This window comes from Uloborus diversus, chromosome 6 (assembly GCF_026930045.1).
Source record: "Uloborus diversus isolate 005 chromosome 6, Udiv.v.3.1, whole genome shotgun sequence".
Lineage (NCBI taxonomy): Eukaryota > Metazoa > Arthropoda > Arachnida > Araneae > Uloboridae > Uloborus > Uloborus diversus.
Window position 1 is genome coordinate 82,832,747 of NC_072736.1, and position 17,206 is coordinate 82,849,952.

Here is a 17,206-nt window from a genome sequence, read left to right on the forward strand (position 1 = left end):
TATATACATTCTCTTTTACAAATTTCAGCAGTGATGGGTTCACCTTTACATTTTCCATAAAATGGTTCAATCTTGTAAAGAATAAAGCTACAACATTTTTCTGAAACTTGTCATCGTAATGCAGCCTTCACTGCTTCCTGAGAAAGTTCATTATCATTTAATTTAAATATTGACTTTAAAGTATATTTTTAGAACTTGGACATTGACAAGAGGATTTTGAGAGAATAAAAGAGATTGGGAATGCTGTATTATATAATTATAAAACTTATCTGATTCTATATTACTGCTATTTGATTTCTAAATTTCTATCGCTGTTGCATCATAGTTGATTCAAGCCAACACCAATTTCAAAATTTTGCTTAAATGCTTACTAGACTTCCCAAAGATCTAGTAAACGGAGATTTTAATAAAATTAATTTTATCTAATAGTCAATAGCGTTTAGGATGGTGATAGATTCCTGAAGTCAAGGATCTTGGAAAAATTAAACAGAATATGAGGAGATAACATTTCCGGGCTTATTGGCCGTGGTCTAATTGGAGTAAAAATTCCAGACGTTTCGGCTTGCTTTGCTGCAGCCATCATCAGTGGTTTGAGTTTGGTGAGACTAATTCCTTGCATCGGTGGCTCCGGTATTTAAGCAAACTGCTGCGCTGCTGGCCCTGATTGGGAGGCATTCTCAAGCCGCTGGTAGAATAAGGTTCCTGATTGGATGAGATTCAAGCCGCAGGGTGAATTTTTACTCCAATTAGACCACGGCCAATAAGCCCGGAAATGTTATCTCCTCATATTGACGCCGGCTGTGAAAGCCTTAAACAGTATTAAACAGAATGTTGGAAAATTTGAGTTACTCAAATGCAGAGAGTCATAAAGTTATAGTAAGAAAATCACAACTCTTGCTGTCATAGTTTTAAATGATTATTTATGTGAATATAACATTAAAAAAATTGGGTAAACTAAGTTCTACTGTATATTTGTATCTTGTGTAACTTAAAAGTGGTAGTCATAGGAGGTTGAAATTTTGTGCATGGGACCTGGATAATTAGTTACACACACCTCCCTTTTTATTTGAAGGGCATGTTTCTCCAGATTCTTTGCCTAATTTTTATGAAATATCAAGTCATTTTTTTTATATCAAGCTATTTTTTCCTCAAGGCAAACTTGATTCTTTTCCATCATTCAATCTATTACCCCTCTTTAACAAATTGTTTCATGCAATCAAATACATTACTAAATGTTTTGTTTTAGATTTATGAATGATTTAGAAAAAGTTTTTATATTTAATCTATTCATTTTTATTTTATATTTCTTCATTTCTCAATATTATATGTGTGTATGATGTGCTGATGATGATTTGTTTATTAAATATAGTTCCTGTTTCATTTCTTAAGATTAAATTTCAGTTCTTTCTCCAATTTTTAATATAGGGAAAATTAGTCAAAGGAATGGGTGGTGCAATGGATCTTGTGGCTAGTAGTATCAGTGGCACAAAAGTTGTTGTTGTAATGGAACACACAGCAAAAGATAATGCTCCTAAAATTGTTGAATCGTGTTCATTGCCGCTGACTGGGAAAAATTGTGTTGATATGATCATCACTGAAAAGGTAACTTTTATATTACGAACAATTTTTTGTTATTTATATATTTTTATCACAGGTGTAGTCACGTGTCTTAATATTAGATTAGTGCCCACATTTTGGTCTTTTCCCTGCCCCAGCGACCTGTGATACAAAAAAGAATTTCGAATGATTTCTTTTAGTGTTTGCTTCCGCTAATAGAAAAGATACCAATTGCTATACCGAAGTACGTAATGAAGAAGTATACTTACAGCTGAAAGAAATAACTGTCAGGGAGGTTGACTAGTTTGTCACGCTTTTGGTCTAAATGACCCACATACATTTTCAAAAGTTATGCAACCTTGAAATTATTGTTGTCACATAAGATAAAACTTGGGGAAGTATTTTGAGTTACATGTCTTGGAAAAGAAATATTTAAAAAATAAATATATTAGTCCCTCATACCGTCGCCTCACAGCAACAGTAGGATATCTTAGTGTTATTCTTGGGATTAGATATCTTAGTGTTGCTCTGAGGCGACAGTACAACAAATTACACTCTATAACGTAAAAATAGATGCATCTAGAAGAAGTTGCCTGAATGAAATAAAGTTTTACTTGCAAGGGCCTCAATATAAGAAAGTGATTGCAAAATGAAAGCAAAAGAATCATTTATTACTGGAAAAACCTTCAAATGAAGGTTTTAGTACCCCGTTTAGACACCTAGAGTGAATGTACAAGAAAATACAAACAAGCATTGAGATATAAGTCTTCAAAGTCCTAAGTCATCTCATTCCACAGTTATCATAAATAGTCCACTGATTCAGTAAAACTTGTAGTCTGCCTGACTTACCGTTTCAACCGATGTGAGATATGCACAATCTGTGACAATAATCCCGGGATCCAATAGGCCAAATAAAGTGCTATTGAAGAAGGAGAAGTGCTCTGACACCCTTGTTGTGTATGACCAAGCATTGTCCTAATGAAGAAAAACTCCTGGGACCTCCGCCATGAATGCAAAGATGTGTCTTAAAAACATGCTACAGACCATTAGGCTGCCATGGTGTTATGGATTAATATTAGAGTTGATTATGTATCATGTCATAGCACCCAATAGCATCACCAGCTGCACATGCAGTGTGCCGCTAAAAAAGAAGCCGCTTAGGGGTTTTTCCCAGAGCTGTGGAGTCAGAGTCTGACTGACTTTGGCGTCAAGGAGTTGGAGTTGTTCGAAAATATGCCAACTCCAACTCTGACTCTGGATTTCTTTTTTTTTCTTGAATTTTCACTGACTCTCCTTGCATTTAAAAAAAAAAATGACTACCAATTAATTTGATTGCATTTATAAATAACAAATAACTACTAATACGAAAATAACTCATCGTGGCATCCAGCTGGCTTGATTGTTTATCGAACTTTCTGTAACGGTAACAATGCACCGTCTCCTAGTTAGCTTATTTTCTAACTTTTTTTAACTGATAGTAACTGTCGGCAAACATTTTCTAAATAATCACTTTCAAATAAAAATAATAATACATTTTTTACCTTGATCTCTGTTATAAAATAGTAAAAGGAATGTATGTAACGCTTAAGCAAGTCAGGAAACTTCTCAGGGTGCTTGGTAAATTCAAAAGAGTGTTGACACAAAAGTGCAAATCCAAAAGATCCGCTAAATTTTTTTAATGTTTTTTAATTCTAAAAACTTTATCTAAGAAAGCTTGAATAACACTGAAAAGTACAAAATAAAATTAGTACATGATTTATTGGTTACAACACTCAACAATTGTAGTTAATCCTAAAATCTTCATATGAAGGTTAATTCTGAAGCTGCCATTAAAAAAATTTAAATAAAAAATTGAACCAAGAAATGTAGGCGTAGTTAAAACTGATGCGCGTGTTCCGTTCATTTCAGAGTGACTGCTTAATTTAGAGGATAACACACATCTACAAAAGCTGGCATCCCTGAAAGCTAATAGATACTTCCATTTCTGCTTGTAAACTGAATGTTTGACTTTCAATCTCATCAGTGGTCAGATTATAAAGACTATTTTTACTAACTTGGTTTGCACTAAAAGTATGAAATTTAAAAAAAAAAGACTTCTTGAATTATAACCTGCAAAAAATGAAATTGCTTTTTATATTGTTATATTTATATGTTGCTTTTTATGTATTTACATTTATGCTAATTCTAAACCAGTTAATAAAATTTGAATGAAAAAAATTAGGGAATAAATATAGGCGGTAGGAAGTTATTCGCTCAAAGCTGCATACTATCCGTTCTCCTCTCAAGTTTTTATTTTTAATTTTATTAACTGCTTTAGAATTTACATAAATATCTATCTAAGAGAGCAACAGCAATTTTCGAGTGTTATAAATGGAAGTCTTTTTTATTTTCTACTTTTTAATGAGAACCAAGCTAACAGAAATAGTCTAGATTTATTTCGTTTTTAAACATTTTTTTCATGTAATGCAGTTTTTCTTTTGAATTAAAATAAAATTACCTTTAGAAGGTTCCAATGGGACTAATGCTGCTTTGTAGACTGCACTTCGTTTTCTTCAGACGATGTTAACTTTCTCTTTTTAGGGCAATCTTTTCGTCAGTTTCATTTTTTTTCTTTGGGTTTAAAAAAGCTTGTTATTCGTTTTGCTCGCTTCATTATGCAACAAGTTTCACTTAGAATGTACTATTCTAAACAGACTTTACGCTTTGGAAATGATACACAGTAAATACTGGCTGAAAAATTAATGTGATTGGATACTCTGGTTAGCAAAGGTCATTTTGACTATGACCTATAACACACGAGACCAACAAAAACCTCTATCGTCTCGAATTTCAGTTATCATTTTCGGATTCAAAGCCCAATGATCTTTAAAGCAACAAACAAAAACATTTTCTTCAACTCAGAAACAGAGGAATTGTCTTCAAGAACTGAGGGAGCAGTGGGAAAAAGGGAGAAATAGGAAGATTAACAAAAGGACAGTCGTTTTGAGCACTTTCTTGGAAGAAGAGTAAAGGGGTGAAATTCACAGGTTTGACATGTAAGATGAACATTTCAAGTTCATGTTAAAGGTCATTCAAGTTAAAAGCCATTTCGCTCTGTTATCTAGATTAGTTCTTTGGTTGCTCTCTTTCTTAAAATTGTGATTCCTTAGAAAACCGAAATGATAGGAGTGAAAAGAAAGTATAAGACTTTTTCAAGTGATGGAAAAAGGAAAACTGTAGAATACTGGCCATGTTAGATTTGCAGCAATTGCTAACCTCAAAACCTCAAGAGAATAAATAATGAATCCAAAAAAAAATCAGGTACCAAAAAGCAATAAAAGACTTTTTCTTGAAAAAGATATGCTTGAAGTTTCTTTTAGTGTCAAAATGATTTCTTAAACTTGCAATAAAGCATTTAATAATGTAATAATAGAATAAATACCTAACAAAACTAATACAGATGAATTTTAATCAAGAGTCCATATTTTCTTTAGTATCAATTTCAAATTTTCATCATCATATTCCAACTTTCTATAAAGTTTCTTAAAGCCCCCATGTCTTAAAACCTCTTCATCTAGAATTTTTTTTCTTTCCTGTGGAATTCGAAATATACAGGCTCGACTGTGTATGCAATGTTCCCACTGCGAGGCTCATAAAATCAAACATATTTAGCAATTTGCAGGATCTATGACAAAGAAAGGCTACATATACGTGGATTTAACAAATTAATCTCATTTCTAAAGCAAAGTGTCAAATTTTACTCAATTATCAAAAAATTGTCGCAGCAGAGGGTGGTGTCTTTATGCTTGAGGGTTACTCATGGAGCCCCCCCCCCCCCTTAGTTACTCCCCTAGGAGTTCAGCTGCTTTATAAAACAAATACCTCAAACAACGAATGTAATAAGTGAAGTCGGCTCTAAATAAGTGATGCATCTACTGTTATTTGGTTTTTATCCTAATGCAAAACTTCAGAGACAGTTATTAAGATAAGTTCATGAAACTGAAGGATAATACATAATATAGGAAATTTCAAATTTTTGTGTGGTAGCACGTAACAAAAAGAAATTCATTAAACTATGTGTTGTAGCTCATTAATAGTTTGTTTTTCAACATGTTTTGTAAACTATTATGAGCATAGAAACATTCATAAAGCAAATTTATTCTGTTTATGCAAAAATGTTCATATTTCAGCTTAATGTCCATATTAAGCTGTTCTGACTTATAGTATGTGAAGCTAAAATGTAGTTCATGATGAAATCATTTCCAATCATGGTAGACATTGTAACTACAGTGAAGCACCCTTTATACATTTCTCTTTTATACGTTTTTATCATTTATACGTTTTATTTCTCGGTCCATGCAGAGTCTAATACATATTAATTATAAAAAAAAATGTTTTATATGTTTTCCTGAAATCACAATTTTATTTACACGTTTTTTTTCTCCAAGTCAAAAGGAGAGAGAATGTGTGATGGAGATAAGCCTTGAAACCAAGTAATGATCATCCTTTCTGCCTCGAGGCAACAAAGAATTTACTTTTGACTTGTGGCAGCAGCGTAAAAATAGAATAGGATTTTGTTTATTACAATGAAGGTGACATAAGAAGAATTTGGCCATTTTCATTGAAAGAAGTTTAATTAGATAGATGTAAATAATGTGTAAATAATCTCAAATGAATGTGTTTTTTAATATGAGCTTTTTCTTTCAAGAACGTCATAAATTGTAATATTACTGCGTAGACAATTTGGCTCACAAAGTTAAGAATGTGTTATGAGACGGTAACATTGTGCATTTCAACCTCAGCTCCTAAGCTGCTGACTGTCCAGTTCCTTAGATATCGCATCTGACCTTGACCTATACTTGCCCAGTTGAACAAAATCCCTATTCCAGTTGAAAATAAGCACCCCACCCGATCACCACACAAAAGGTGATAAGGATTCACGTGCAATATCCAGTCAGCAGGAATCTCTTTCCTAACAGTTTTTTCAGTTTCTGGATTTTATCATTCACTAGCAGTTATAATGACTTCGCGTTGTAGAAAATCACTGTCGTTAAAAGAAAAAATGCACATTTTGAAGGAAGAAGATGAAAATAGACTTTTAAAAAGAGTGGAGCTTGCGAAAAAGTAAGGTTTCTCCGTGTCAACTATAAACACACTCATTTATAAGCGTAAGATAATAGAGGAAAACCAGAGAAAGTGCGTGTAGAGAAAGTGCTTTTATAGTGGATCAATCAGTGTCGCAGTGCCAAAATTCCCATCAGTGGTCCTTTGCTTATTGAGAAGGCAAAAGAAATTTCGTCGAAGTTAAATGTGGAATGTGATGCATCATTTTCTTCGGGTTGGCTTCACAAATTGAAACTAAGACACGGCATTACAGGTAAAATTGTAAGTGGAGAATTTGGAGATGTTGTGGATGACTGGATTCAAAACCAATTGCCAGAACTAATAAAGGGATATAAAGTAAAGGACATTTTTAACGCAGATGATACAGGTCTGTTTTATAATCTTCTACCATCTAAAACTCTTGTAATCAAATCAGATACGTGTCATAGTGGCAAAAAAAGCAAAAGTGCGATTGACCGTGTTATTGTGTGCCAATGCAGATGTGTCTGAAAAATTACCTCCTGTTGTTATTGGCAAATCAAAAAACCATGCTGCTTCAAATATGTGAAAACCTCGCCAACAATATATGTACATGGCTAATAAAAAATCTTGGATGACTGTGTCTTTTTTTACCGATTGGTTAAAAGAGTTAGATGATAAAAAAAAAAAAAAATGGTGAATCATTTTATTCATCAATCAATGTCCAGCTCATCCACCTAATACGGACTTTCTAACAAATGTAACTGTCAAGTTCTTCCCTGCAAATTGTACGAGTAAATTCCAGCCGCTAGATTTTGGAGTTGTTAAATCCTTCAAACAACACTATCAGAAACTCTTAGTTCAAACAGCTATCGCCAGTTTAGACCAAGGAGGTTTCGAAAAAATGAGCATTGACATCTTGCAAGCTATGAATTTCGTAATGTTGGCGTGGGAGAATGTTTTACCCAAAATGATAAAGAACTGCTTCACCATTGGCGGATTTTTGTCTTCAATGGAAGGTCCTTTTGAAAACGCTGAAGTTACTCATTTGGTTCCCCCTGAAAACTGGTCAAATTTAAGTAACGTTTCTTTGTTTGATGAATTTGTTAAATGTGATTCAGAACTCGCAACTTGCTCACTTCTAACAATCGATGAAATGACCATTAATGAAGAAACCAGCAGCGAAGAAGAGGATAATTGTTCTGAAAAGCCACTGCCAGGTTTTCAGCAATCTTTGGAGAGTTTCAACACCATGCAAGACTATCTTATTAGTAGTGATTTAAATAATGTTAAAATGGCACTTTTAACTGTAAACAAAGAACTTTTTTCTGTGCATTCCAAAAGAGCCCTACAACCTAAAATAACAAGATACTTTGCAAATCATACCGCGTGAATATGAAAAGTAATATATTTATATTAACTCTGACATTAAAAGGTTAGTACATGCTTTATTTCATTGTATTACATTATTTCATTTTCCTTATCACACATTAAACTATTTTAGAACTTATAATACTTGTATTACAAAAATACTCGTTTATTTATTTTTTTCCATCTTTTTTTGTAATTTCCGTTTATACGTTTTTTCATCAATGTTTTTTTTTTCTTCAGAGTCCCTTAAAAAACATATAAACGGTGCTTCACTGTATATTGTTAAAATACTTTTTATGTAAGAATAAAGTCAGTGTTCTCCTTTTCTAAGTGAAGTTAAATATTTTGACAGTTCATTTGGGTATACTTTTGGTTTTGAAACTTATTTTCTTAGCAAATTGCTCATTATTTCCTAGATTTGTAAATTATATATGTGTGTTGATTATTAATACCAATTTCTCTTATGTACAGTATCAAAATGAGGCTTTTTGCAATCATTAGTGCATTTTTTTTCAGGGTGTTTTTAATGTTGACAAGGAAAATGGATTGACCCTAGTTGAGTTAGCTGATGGTGTAACAGTTGAAGACATTATATCTACTACTAACTGTCAGTTTGAAGTAAGCTCACTTGTAATATTTTAATCACTTTAGAATGCCTTTCTAGCATTTATAAAAAACAATTTTCAAATTGATATAATTTTGTCATTAAAAATAGGTTAACAAAAAAGAATGATTCATTTGAGTCCACTCCATCCGTGTTTTTTCATAAAATGACACATTGAGGCAAGCACCGTTAATTCACTACTTTTGAGTTTTTGACAGATATATGAATTTAATTAATTAAACGTGTTCAAAACTTTTTGCAGTTAATATAATATTAGAACAATATTATTAGATGGATGATGAATGAGATTTGCAGGGCTCCCAAATGGTCCGCTTTTCCCGCCAAAGTTCGTTTTTTAGGGTAAAGTCCGCTTTAGACTGCTTTTTAACATTTTGGTCCGTATAGTCCGCTTTTATATTGTTTTTACTCAAAAATCAGATTTTAAAAATTTTCATTACATTAAAAGATACTGCGTGTTGACGTTTTTTACGCCCAAACACGCGACCGCAGCGCCGTTTTTTTATTGAACTTGACTTTCTGGTATTATTTCGCCTCAGATTGACAGATTGAGATTTTTGGGAGGAGTTATGACGTCAAATCAAAGCATTTTGCTACCGATATTTCTCACGGAAGAATGTTTCATTAGTGCAATTTTCTGAACTTGTGTTCGATTATGTAGCATCGCGAAAAATTACTTCCTGTGTAAGCGAGTTCAATCTCTTTGCATCTTGTTAATATTTTGATATTTTTGACAATCAGAAGTTATTTTAACATTCATTAACTTAGATTAGCTTATTTTATGTTTAATTTAAAAAAATAATAAACTACTTTTTTTTTCGGAACCATGATAACATCAAACTTTTTTGGATTTCACCAAAAATTGCTTGCTGGGTTTTGAGATTTCAATCTCTTTGCATCTAACAAATATTTTGATATTTTTGGCAATCGGAAATAATTTTGACATAACACCTCCTTAGATTAGCTTATTTTTTGGTTAATTTTAATAGACAATTAACTTTTATGTTTGGAACCATAGCAACATTGAACTTTCTTGCACTTCGCGGAAAGTGCTTGTCGTGTTTGAGATTTCAATCTTTTTGCATCTTGTAAATAATTTGATTTTTTTGGCAATCAGAAGTTATTTTGACACACTCCACCATAGATTAGCTTATTTTTTGTTTGATTTTAATAGGTAATAAACTACTTTTTTTTCGAAATCATGGCAACGTTGAACTTACTCGTACTTCGCGGAAAATTGCTTGTCGTGTTTGAGATTTCAATCTTTTTGCATCTTGTTAATATTTTGATATTTTTGGCAATCGGAAGTTATTTTTACATACGCCACCATCGATTAGCTTATTGAGCAATCACGATTGCTTATTGTTCTCATTTGACCGTTTTTGGTGCCCGTGCCTTTTCCAACTTGGACCAGGGACACCAGCACCACCGCCCACCGTCCTCTGCTGGCGGCGCGGCTGCTCCGGTTTTGAGCTATCCGATCTCCTGATCGGAGGCGTCCATGTCCTACGCACACACACGTTCACACACATACACACACACACGACTTCATACACATACACTCACACACGCCTACGTGCATACACACAGGTCTACGCGTGCAGACAACTATGCACACGTAGGAGGAGAGGCAGGCTTGGGGAGGGGGGACAGGAGCTGTTTCTAGAAACAATAACTCCAATGAGTAGGGTCCTGTCTCAGTTCGTGATTGCGAAAAACATAATTTGGATTCAAAATTTCAGAATTCAAATAAATTTTCTTTTTTTTTTTGTGTAGTTTTAATAGATAATAAACTTACTTATTTTTGAAACCATAGCAGCATTGCACGAACTCGAACTTCGCGAAGAATCGCTTCTTGTGTTTGAGATTTCAATCTTTTTGCATCTTGTACATATTTTGATATTTTGCGCAATCGGATGTTATTTTCACATATGCTATCCTAGACTAGCATATTTTCTGTTCAATTTTAATCATGTTTAGTTTTAGAGAATATTTATTTTTTTTTGGAAATTATGCCAACAGTTACTTCGCGAAAATTTGATTCTCGTGTTCAAGATTTCAATCCTTTTGCATCTTGTAATTATTTTAATGTTTTTGAAAATTGGAAGCTGTTTTGACATGTGCTACCTCAAATTATATTATTTAATTTTATTTTAAAAACTAAAACTTTATTTTTTTTAAATACTCATTATGAGTATTTTCAATTTGAAAATATAGCTCTATGAATCTGAACTTACACATTTATTTATTACATTAAGTTATCCAGTAAAAGCAAGCTCTAATTTACATTTAGTGTATTAATCGCTTAAGTAGCATTTGTATATTTTTGGGTGTGGTGACTTTAATAAATAATTTTCTTTCTCACTAATTTTTATACATACTTGAAGACAGTTACAACATTTTTTGGTGCCCGAACAACTAATACATACATATGAAGAAATGATTTTGGATACTTAGGATACTAATAAATGATTTGCAAACCTCTAATATTTTTGAACTTAGTCAGTCAGTAGCGTAGCCAGAAATTTCCTCCTGCTTTGGTATTTGGTCATAAACTCTCATATGTATATAAACTTACCATATTTAGGCTGGAAATATGTGTAAAAACCAAGGACTGTGGAGGGGGACCTCCTTGGCTCTAAACTATATCTTCTTGTCTTGCTGTACCTTATATCAAAATGAATGGGGTCATTTCCAAAATTTTAAAAGTATTTTTTTTTCTGAAAGAGCATGCTTAAAAACATAGGATCTAACCATTTTTTAAATAATTTCTTTAAGCTTAATATTTTTAAAAAATTACTTAAATCGGTGCGCTTTCATTGTTTACACTTCTGTCGTGTGAAATCAAATGATGAAATGCCATTCAGTGTTGCCATTCACAGTACAAAATATTTAATTCACATCTTTACTCACGTGCATTGGCAACGATATGGTTGATAGCAAACGTAGAGCGCAATTTTAATTCGCTGCTTGATTATCATAACGTGGAAACGCGGTAGAAAGATAAGCCAAAGTGCATCATTTGTGACGTCATAAAGGCCACGCCTTGTTTGAAAAATCGGACATTTAAAAAAATTAATTTAAAAAAAAACTGTATGAAAAATGAAAGTATTTTCTGGGTCCATGTTATTTTTTTCCTCATTCTATCCATTTCAATGACTAAAAGTAGTAGTTTGACTGAATTAAATCACCCCATTCCCTTTAAACTGGTTATGTGAAAAATTTTGTAAACTACTATGTGCTAAGGTGTTTACTGTAATAACTGTATCTAAAAGGTCTTTATTAGGTATGCACTGATTCATTGGTCACTTAGGTGATTATTTTTAATTAGTCAATTTTTACCTGTTAATTAGTAGAAAATTTATTTTACAATTAAAGTTACTCTGTAAGATGGTCAGTTACATGCTTGCTTATCACCCCCCCCCCAATCCAAATGTGTGTAAATAATATAATTCAATGGATAAAAAGCTCAGTTGTACAGAAGGTGATAAGGATTTATCATTAAAAATCATTATTATGGTTAATTAACGAATTATCTTCACGTCACTGCCAGGCAGCTAATTTGCCTTTTCGTGCTTCTGTGCGTTTAACTATGAATGGTCCTCCCAAGGTCCTCTTTTTAATCCTAACTGGTCCTCTTAGGTCCCCTTTTTGATTCAAAGTGGTCCTCTTTTACCCTTTTCTATGGCTAAAATGTGTTGGGAGCCGTGGATTTGCATTGGTAGCTTCACCAGGCTTCAATTTCACACCATTATTTTTTTTTTTTTTTTTTCAATGTCCTTTGAGAGCAGAAAGTTTTTTTTTTTTTTTTGGAGTGCCATCAGTTGAGTGATTCTCTATTTAATGACTTTCAATCATGATTAAATAGGGAGCCTGTCAAACAGATTTTTTTCGTACATAATTTCAACAAAGTCGTTTTTTCTTCACTCTTTTGAAGCTTAGTCAAACATTTTTTATGTGTAGAAACTTATTTTGTTTCATTTTTATTACAATACACGGTAATATTATTAAATTGAAGATGAAAAAAATAATAAGATATAATAAATACCAGGGCATAATCTAGCATTAAGCCCATGGCCCGCCCTGGCCCAAGGGCCCCCTAGCTTTCGGGGCTCACAAAAATTACAGACCATATAAAAATTATGCCAAAATATGGTTTTAATTTGTTTGTTGTGGTGTTTAAAATCACAATATACTGAGTGTGGCAAATAAAAGTGGTCCAGAGAGCCGAATTTACAATTAAAGCATAGTAAAGCAAAGGTTTCCAATCTGTTGGGTGTGCCTCGGGACAATAGAATAATTTAGGGGGTATGCAGCTGTTACCAGCATGTCATTTTTAATACACATACACAAAATCAAATCAGTGTCAGCCTCAAAGCAGAATACTACTAAATTTGCGACGTATGTCGCAGAACAGATGTTTAAGTTGCTATACAATTCTGTTCAAATGAGAGACGAAAACTCAGACAAATTTTCTGCGGAAATTCTAGAAAAATTTGTAGAATTTCTGCAGAAACTGCAGATTTTCTACAAAAATCTTTCCATTAAAGATATAATTCTGCAGATTTCTTCAAATTAGAAGAAAATCTGAAATTCTCACAAATTACACTTATGCAGCTGAAAGCTTGCGCAAAATGTCGGAATTTTATGCCTCATTTGCAGAAACTTTAAAATTTACTTTGAACTTAAATCTGCAAAATGTGTGCAACATTAAAGATGTTTTCAGAAATTCCATAGGATTTTGCAGAAATCATCTTTTGACTGCCCGTACCTACTTTATGCCCTTAATCGCTGTACGGGTTTAGATTTTTCCGGGTTTTACTGGAATTTTAGCTTTTTATGTTTTTGAAGTTTTCTTCCTTGTTCACTTTTTTAGACCTCAAAACAATCCTATATTTTTTATAAATCCCAAAAGATTTTTCTTGCATTTTTCGTTCCTTTTTCTCCATTTTTCCCAATCGATCTTCATTCATCACAATTTCTGCTGTAAACGCATGTTTCGGAAGCATACCAACATTGATTCACCTGTCTCACTGAAAATTGCATGTCTTGCTTGAGATTTCAATCCCTTTGCATCCTGAATATATTTCAATGATTTTAAAAGTTTTGAGGTATTTTATTTTATGCTGCCATAACTTGACTCATTTAATATTATTTTAGTAATTCATTTATTTATTAACTTTATTTTAATTGCTTATTCATACTATGTTAAATTAATTTTAAAAAACGTAGTTTGACACCCAGACTAGGATTTTAATAAAACTTTGTTTGCTTTTTCTATGCATTTGGAGAATCTTACATGGTTTAGGTTTAACAGCCTGTTCAAGTTTTGGAGAGATTTTATAGTTTTCATGATCAACTAATTTTATAACTTTTCTACGTGTACAATGCTAGAAGTACTTGCAGAACAGTTTTGGGCAAATGATTTTACATTGCATAACATCACGAAGTATTCTGCTTTAGGGACTGTCATGAAATATGTAAAAAGCAATACTTCATTGCTAAGACATTTGGGTTTGAACGCCCACACTAAGAACATTGTTACCTTTTCGATGATACCATGGTTTGAGGCATTTTGTACAACTTGTTAAATGTAGTAAAAATTATAAATTGTATTCATATTACAATTTAATAATAAATAAGTTATGCTTTCTGAAAACTATTTTGTATAAAATACAGGGTGCTTATGCTTCAAAAATCCTTAAACTCAATTTTCATTTTCCTTTTTAATGGACCTTAAAACATCTTAGTTTCAGCTTTAAACTCCTTAAGTTTAATTTTTGTATCTTCCAGAGTGCATAAACATTTTTTAAAATCAAAATGAAGGAGCTTTTCAGGACTTTTGAGTCTAAAAAAGCTTAAGGACACAACCAAAAATATCTAAATTAAATTTTCTAAATTGTTTACTTACATTCAACACTAAATCCTCTTCACTAATTTATAAATAAAAAAACTTAACTGCTTATTGCATTAATATGTAAACAATAATTTAATACATAAAAATGTATTTATTAGTGCCCCCACCACCACACTCGTGGAATGGGGAAATTCACACAATGCTCCACATTCAGTAGAAACAATGAAATCTGGAAAGTTGGTTCTGCTCTACTCCTGGGTCAACTTCACTTTGTGAGCTGGATGATGATCTCTCGATGAAGAAGGATCTCTTGATGAAGGATCCAAAATACATTCTGGAAGCACTGCTGAACCCACAGAAGTATCGCAGCCTCATAGATGTCATGCTGGTACACATTTTGTTAGATTTTGACCCCCTCTTCAATGAAAACAAGAGATGCCTTACAGCTTGCGCAAAATGTCGCTCCACATCATGACAAATCGAGGTTTTTGTCAGTGTTCAACAATGTACTGGAAACATTGGAGGACCAGACTCGGTCATTTAGGGAGTTATGCTCCTGCTCCAAAGGGAACAGCTCGTCCGTGAAGAGGATGCTCTTCTTACATTAAGCTGCAAACAGACGCTTGAGTTGATGGCATATTTGGAGCTGTGCAGACTTGTTGCCTTCTGTGAGCCACTGAATTTTTTGATAATTATACAGCTTGAGATGGAGTTCATTTTTGGCTATTTGCCTAACTGCTTCGCGAATGGATTATCACAGGCAATTTTTTGCATGAAGACTCTCTGATTCTGGATGACCTTACAGTTCCTGGCGATACATTTTCATCCTCTTCCAGGTTGGTCACCTTCATGGCTATTTAAAACGTTTGATGTCCTTGGATACAGTCTGTCCTGGCATACTGAGTAAGCGAACAATTTCACACTGTCGCTTTCCTTGATGAAACAGCTCTAATATTACAACATGTTTGTCTGTTATCTTAAAAAGAAAAGGAAATATTTGAGCTAATGAAAACGCAAAAAAGCATGGGTATTTCAACAGAACAACGTTTTATAGGTTACAATTTCGCATCAGTCTGTGTTAAAATTGTCTCTGTTGTTTTGTGTCACCCTGTAGAAATAACTTATTAAAAGTAATGGCAGCTGCCCTGCAAAGCTCCCATCACAATTCAAATAAAATAAAATTCACCTCTCCTTGGAAGAAAATGTTATGTAATAAGAGCATAAATAATTTAATTTAAGAAAAATCCAACTCTTATCTGTTTAAAAAAAAACAATTAGTATGTCGATCATAAAAAAAGAGTAATTATTCCAGCCAAAAGGAATTAGCTTTTTTGCTATTAAATTAAATAGAAATGTACAAAAATAATTTAACCTAGACTACAAGCCTTTTTTTCCATAAATCTCCCCCCCCCCCACCCATCCAAAAGAAAAAAAAAGAACAGAATTTAGTTGAAATTTGCATGAATATTTTTTCCTTAGATCTTTGAGGAGTCCAAGCCTTAACATGCCAACCATAATTTATCGCAAATGCACTTCCATTTCCCTCCTGGTGTTTCAATCGAAATAAAATGAAATAAACACTCAAAGTTCTCAAAATGAAATAATCCATTTGCACACTGCAAACCTTCAGTCACTTTTTGAGCATCGACTCTTGCTTTTCTTTTAGAACATTTTGAAGTGCATTTTTTGGAAGTTTTCAAAACACTTCCGAGAAAAACTTTTGGAAAAGCGTTTAAGAACATCTTTTGAAGAATGATACCTGCCTTTTTTAGAACATTTTGTGACCCACATTTTTACAGCCCTTATGGAATATTCCTTTGTTTTTTATCAGTAAATTTTACTGTTTTAAGCATTCTCATGGGGCAGCAGTCAACTGCCGCCGGGAAATGGGCATTGTTCAGCCAGGAAAGGGCCATCCTTTTGAGCGACAAAGGTGACACTAACTGGCTGGGATTCATGCCTACAAAATTTCTTGTAGTATCACTGAGAGATTATATTGACTGGTAATTAAAGAAAGCTATTGCAATTTTATTTGGACGAAAAAAAGGGATGATTTTCCATGTGCACCAAAATGTGTTTCTAATCTGTTCTCAAATGTGTTTCTAAATTTTAAATTTAACAAATATTTTCTTGAATGAGATACATTCAGAGCACTTATTGATGTATTTTCTGTTTAACAGAGCACATTTAAATGCATAATCAGGAACAGTTTTTCTGAACTAAAGTGTTCCAAATGTGTTTTCAATATATACTGCAAATTTACAGTGAAATATTTATTCATTCAATGCTGTTTCACTGTCAGAAAAAATGGGTAAAAATTCCAAGCAAAGTCTTTCTTTAGTGAACTTGAAAAATATTTCAGGATAAAAAAAAAAAAAAAAAAACCTTCTTTTGTGAAAAATGGATTCTTTCTGAAAAGAGAGAGGCACAACTGCAAAAAGTTGAGAAGGCATTGCAGTAAGAGAAAAGAAAAGTTCTCTAACCTGCTATAGCAGATGTTGAAAGTGACAATCATTCATCTCTTGATGCTTTTGGGCCCTGATCAGAAAGATGTGGAAGGCTCATAGAAGTTGGGCTCTGATATTGCTACAATCTCAACAAAAACATTTAGCCGCAGCTCCTGATAACTGTAAGGTTTGTTGCCTTAAACATACGCTTCTTTTTGTGGGGAACCCTCAACTCTAAGGTGCATCATAAGTCTTCATAGTATTCCAATTCCTTCCAAAACTGTAACAGAA

General features: G+C 33.0%; 1 protein-coding gene across 1 annotated transcript in view; it reads left to right on the forward strand.

Annotated features, from left to right (window-relative positions):
* LOC129224443 (succinyl-CoA:3-ketoacid coenzyme A transferase 1, mitochondrial-like) overlaps positions 1-17,206 on the forward strand; it is a 70,692-nt gene that overhangs the window by 53,049 nt on the left and 437 nt on the right. The window contains exons 13-14 of the mRNA XM_054858898.1: positions 1,426-1,602; positions 8,506-8,607. Of these exons, the coding sequence (XP_054714873.1) occupies positions 1,426-1,602; positions 8,506-8,607 (279 nt within the window). The remainder of the gene's footprint in view (positions 1-1,425; positions 1,603-8,505; positions 8,608-17,206) is intronic.